General features: G+C 48.7%; 1 protein-coding gene across 1 annotated transcript in view; it reads right to left on the bottom strand.

Annotated features, from left to right (window-relative positions):
* Window positions 1–4,341, bottom strand: part of LOC143336044 (transcription factor Sox-11-A-like) — a 6,465-nt gene extending 2,124 nt beyond the window's left edge. Inside the window, exon 1 of the mRNA XM_076755881.1 lies at window positions 2,529–4,341. Coding sequence (XP_076611996.1) covers window positions 2,980–4,341 — 1,362 coding nt within the window. The 3' untranslated portion in view covers window positions 2,529–2,979. The remainder of the gene's footprint in view (window positions 1–2,528) is intronic.
* Between the last annotated feature and the right edge of the window lie 757 nt (window positions 4,342–5,098).

Consider the following 5,098-nt stretch of genomic DNA (forward strand, 5'->3'; position numbering starts at 1 on the left):
TTAGCTAACAAGCTAATGCCCAGCAGTTTGTCAACAAACAGCTGCTACGCTAACGGCTGCTAAAATCACAATGTCTCCTTTTCACATTTCTGTTTCTGCTGTCCAGAAGGCTAACAGCTGCTATCACACGGAGGAAGCTAGCTGTTAGCATGTTAGCATATTGTTGGACATGACCGTGACCCCAACCCGCTACGCTCACCAAAAATAGCATTAATGTGTTAGCTAAGGCATAAATTAGCACCACCTAACATGGTTTATGCTAGCTGTGACCCGCTGTAAACATCATACTGAACATTGATTATCGTATTGATCTCTGATCAACAACGTTGTTCAGTTTTTCTGTCAGGATAAAATCAAATATGAACAATAAACATAAAATAAGCTAAAACAAATATGAGTGATGATGATGATGATGAAGCTGCAGCCTAAGGACTGGATAAAGTTAAATCCACTGGACTCTTCTGCTGCTGATCAAAGACACACACACACACACACACACACACACACACACACACACACACACACAGACACGCACTGTGACTATGTAGGTCAAGTGTTTCAAATATGTGTCTGTGTGTGTTTGTGTGTGCGCATTAGTGTGAAGCAGTGCAGTGAAGGACGATGAAGACAAACGTCCTCACTGATCGTCTTCACTCACAGTTCAGTCCATCTGCAGTCACATCAGTCTCAGCTGTGCTGTTGAGGTACTTGTACTTTACTTGAGTATTAGTACTGTCACTGTGTACTTTCTTCTCTGTGGACTGGACCTGAGGACAGTGTGGATTCACAGTCAGTTTGACAGGAAGACAAAAGACAGATTTAGGTTGAAAACTACTCAAAAACTACAAATATTCAGCATCTAATGAAAGATCTTCCCTCTCCTCCTTTTCTCCTCCTTTTCCCTCTGAAAAGCTCCCATTCTGTGACCCAGTGACCCCTGACCCCCTGACCTCTGACCCCTCGAGGCTCTGCTCCGCTCTGATGGAGCTCAGACTTCCAATCACGGCCCTGCTTTGCATTCTGGGGGACGTGAACAGATGAAAGACGGAGGCAGGACGTTGGACAGACCTGCAGACAGTCAGCTCGTTCCAGAGCTTTCCACCTGAAGAGGATCAGACTTCAACAGGTGAAACAGAGGAAGAAGAGTCTGAGTTCAGTTTGTGAAGCTATTGATCGGAAGAATCGGAGGTCCTTTATCAATACCTGACCTCTGAGAGACCGACGTGTTCAGTTTGTGAGGACTCCTCTTCTTCAATGTCACAAGAACTTCATGTTCTGAACATGACCTGAGCTACTCATAACACCCCCGAGAGAGAGTGTGTGTGTGTGTGTGTGTGTGCGCATCATCAGACGTGCATCATCAGACCCCCCCCCCCCCCCCCACAGGTTGTTGACATGATGAGCTGTGAATGAAACATGATCATTTTCTCTGTGAGAGGATCAATATCAGGGATTGGAAAGACTGTCAGGGTCACTGCCAGGACATTTCAATGACTTTCAAGGACGGCTGGAGAAAACCAATCACTCCAAAATGACTTTTTACATCTTCAGACCTGAGTTCACTTCATCAGCATCCCTTGGTAAAGACCACCTTGAGGACCCTGGAAAACCTGGAATTTCTGGAACTGAACTCTGAATCTCAACTTTTCAACAAGAAAAAAAATGCTGAAAGAAAAAAATTCAGTGAATTTTAGAGCTGAAATAGTACTTAAAGTACTTGTACTCTTATTTTCATTTCATGCTTCCTACTTCTACTCCACTACAGCTTTAGTTACTAGTTACTTCCCGTCCAGTGAAAAGCTCGTATCTCCAGATGTTCTGATGTCTGCTGAACACAGAGGGAACACTTTACAACAGGAGTACTTTAGGTACATTTTCACGATTATAATGACACACCTGACGTTAGGACTTGTACTTGTAGTGGAGTACTTTAACAGTGTACTTGTACTTCAGAAGAAGTAATAATGAAGCAGGTGAGTGGACTCGGGTCAGTTCCAGCTGATTTATTCAGTTGTCACAAACAGACAAGTCAACGCAGTTTCTCTCCTGCTGCAAAGAAACCAAAAGAAAAACTCGGGATGGTCCATTATTTCACTTTTTCTCTTTTATATTGCACAAAAATAATGAGCAAAAAACAAATATGTGCCATTGATGATATAAAAAACAGAAAATCCAGTTTCTCTCCTGCTGTCAGGGACTCATTCACACCAATATACATAAACTCCTAAACTTTAACTATCTTACACAACATATACAATCTGCCACCACCTCTTCTGTCTGTACATCTTTAAAACAACAGCAAGGCGTTAAAGCGAGGCAGGCCGGCGGGGATCGAACCCTCACATGCTCGGATACAAATAATATTCAGTCAGAGTGAAAAGTGGTGGAAGAAGTGCCTGAAGAAGACCTGTGACATTCCCTTAAACTGTACAAAAATATGCCTGAAAATAGTTTTACTTTCTGATTTCTTTAAAAAAAGATGAGGTATGTTTGGTCATGTAAATATCAAAAGGTGTTTCCTGGCATACCTGCGGTCAGCCGGGCTGTGAACCCAGCGTGTCAAGGCGTTTCTCACCTGGACGGAGCCGGAAACAAAGAAAAGACCGAGTGAGAGTCACATAAAACCGTCCCGGAGTGAAGTCCTGGTCCTGCAAGAGTCCTGCATCCTGATATTAGTGTTAATTAGTCTGTTCTGGATCTGGACGGGAATGCATAGTTCGGGTCCTGGTTTAGACCCGAGCAACTGAAAACAAAATCCCTAAAACCCTGTTGAGCTGATGTAATTCATTCATTTTTTGCAGAAGTACCGCAGAGAGTCCGGGAATCCGCCAGAACAGCCGTCCGCTCCCGGGGAGCAGCAGCCCCACCGCCCCGGTCCCTGACGGGCTCTGGAGCTCCAGAACCGGCTCCGGGGCAGATGGAAAACAATCCCCTTCCCCTTCCCTGACCGGGTGTGGTATTGATGACCCCCTCGTGGGATCAATAAGTGAACACCAGGTCCGAGAAGTTGGCCTCCAGCCAGTTCCCGGCGATCATCTCACTGAGCTCCGGAGTGCAATAATCCGGGAACTCGAAGTGGGACCCCAGGCTGCCCTCGCTGCTGCACGAGTCCAGGTCTTTATCCACCAGGGACAGGCTCAGGTTCCCCGGGGTCGAGCTGGACGACGAGTTCCACGGCTCGGAGGAGGCGTGGAAGCCGGCCAGGAGGCTGAGGGTGAAGTCGGTCCCCTCCGCGGCGAGATCCTCCAGGTCCTCCCCGCAGCAGGAGGAGGTGGAGCCGGACCGGGACGAGGATGCTGGTGAGAGGGAGGCCGGGGATGAGGAGGTGCTGGTGCCCTGTCGGGTGATGTTCTTGAAGCTGTAGAACAACCGTCCTGACGGCTCGTACCTGCCGGCTCCCTCCGGTTCGGCGGCGGCGGAGCCCCGGCTGAGGCTGGACGGCACCTGGGCGAGGCTGTACTGGGACGGCTCGTCCTCCTCGTCCGCTTTAAATTCCTGCTCCTCCTCGGAGTCGTCTTCATCATCGTCGTCGTCGTCGTCCTCCTCATCGTCGGTAAAGTCCCGTTTAACAAGCTTGCTGGTTTTGAAGCCGGTGGTCAACACGTACCGGTACCGGGGGTCCGGGTGCTGGTGTTGCGGGAGGTGCGTGCTCGCTCGGCCGGGACCGACGACCGGCTTGCTGGCTTTCAACTTGGTGAATTTCTTGGCGGCGGCGTGGTTTTTATTCACGGGTCTGACGCCGGTCTTCTCCGGGGACTGAGCGGCTGCCTTCCCCGCAGGAAACGCACACCCGTCCGTCTTGGGCTTCTTCTTGGGACGGTACTTGTAGTCCGGGTAGTCGGCCATGTGCTTGAGCCGGAGCCGCTCCGCCTCCCGGATGAACGGGATCTTTTCAGTGTCTTTTAACATTTTCCACCGCTTCCCGAGCCGCTTGGAGATCTCCGCGTTGTGCATGTCCGGTGACTGCTCCATGATCTTCCTCCTCTCGATTTTGGACCACACCATGAAGGCGTTCATGGGTCGCTTGATGTGACCCGACGCTGTTTTACACCAGTCCGGCTTCACCGGCACGGGGCTGCACGCCGAGGCCGCCAGCAGCTCGCTCTCGTCTTGGTCGGTCGCCTCACGGGACCCGCCGTGAATCCCCGCCCCGCCATGTTCCGTCTGCTGAACCATGCTCCGGACTAATGTTTCAGACTGAGGGACGGAAACCACCGCAGACACTTGGACGCTTTCTGTCTCGTTTCTTCGTGTTTTTCCGCTGCGACTCGTCCTCAGTCCACCCGCATCTCTCACTCTGTTGAAACTTCCAAACCGGCTTCTTATTAACCGGCTGATCATGCGCGCGACGTTGCCGCCCTCAACCAATCATCGCTCGCTTTCCCACAAACCTTCCCGCCTCTGTACCGCCCTCAGCCAATCGTCGCTCTTTGACCCTCCCCGCGTACCCGCCCACAGTCGCCTGGCCGTTACCTCAATTCAATATCAATTGATGAGTCGTTACAATGAAAGTAATCGATATTTAACAGGTTTTTATCAGTGTTTAGTGGTATAAAATGACAGGATCGATATTTTTCAGACCTGTGGATCAAAGTAAACACGTTAAAGTACCATTTTTCCCTCCCTGCAGGTTTCTTCAGCCCACTGTGTCACACAGCTCACATGGAAAAACATGCTAAACATTATGAAATAGAATTATTATATGTTTTCATTATTTTCTTTATTTTATTATTTATTATTTATTTTACCAGTTTTCCTCTTAGTTACAGTATATTAAAATCATAGAGAGTGAAAATAAATCTGATTATATTTTTCATTAAACATTAAACCAATCATGTCTGAAGTCCAGAGGATTCTGGGGATCCCGAACAGATTCCAGGAGCTTTGAAAAGGATTCAAGGAACTCTCAAGGACTTCCAAGGCTCTTTAAGTGGCCTTTATGTCCTTCAGGAATCACTGACATTGTCCTCAAGGAGCCTCTGAGTGTCCTTCAGGACACCCCAGGAATCCTTAAAGAGGGTTTCTGGAGGAGGACATCAGTTATTGATGAGGTTCCAGGTGTTCTTCAGTAAGCTGGGTGTCCTCAAGGGAGTTCCAG

The sequence above is a fragment of the Chaetodon auriga genome, chromosome 18, assembly GCF_051107435.1.
Source record: "Chaetodon auriga isolate fChaAug3 chromosome 18, fChaAug3.hap1, whole genome shotgun sequence".
NCBI lineage: Eukaryota > Metazoa > Chordata > Actinopteri > Chaetodontiformes > Chaetodontidae > Chaetodon > Chaetodon auriga.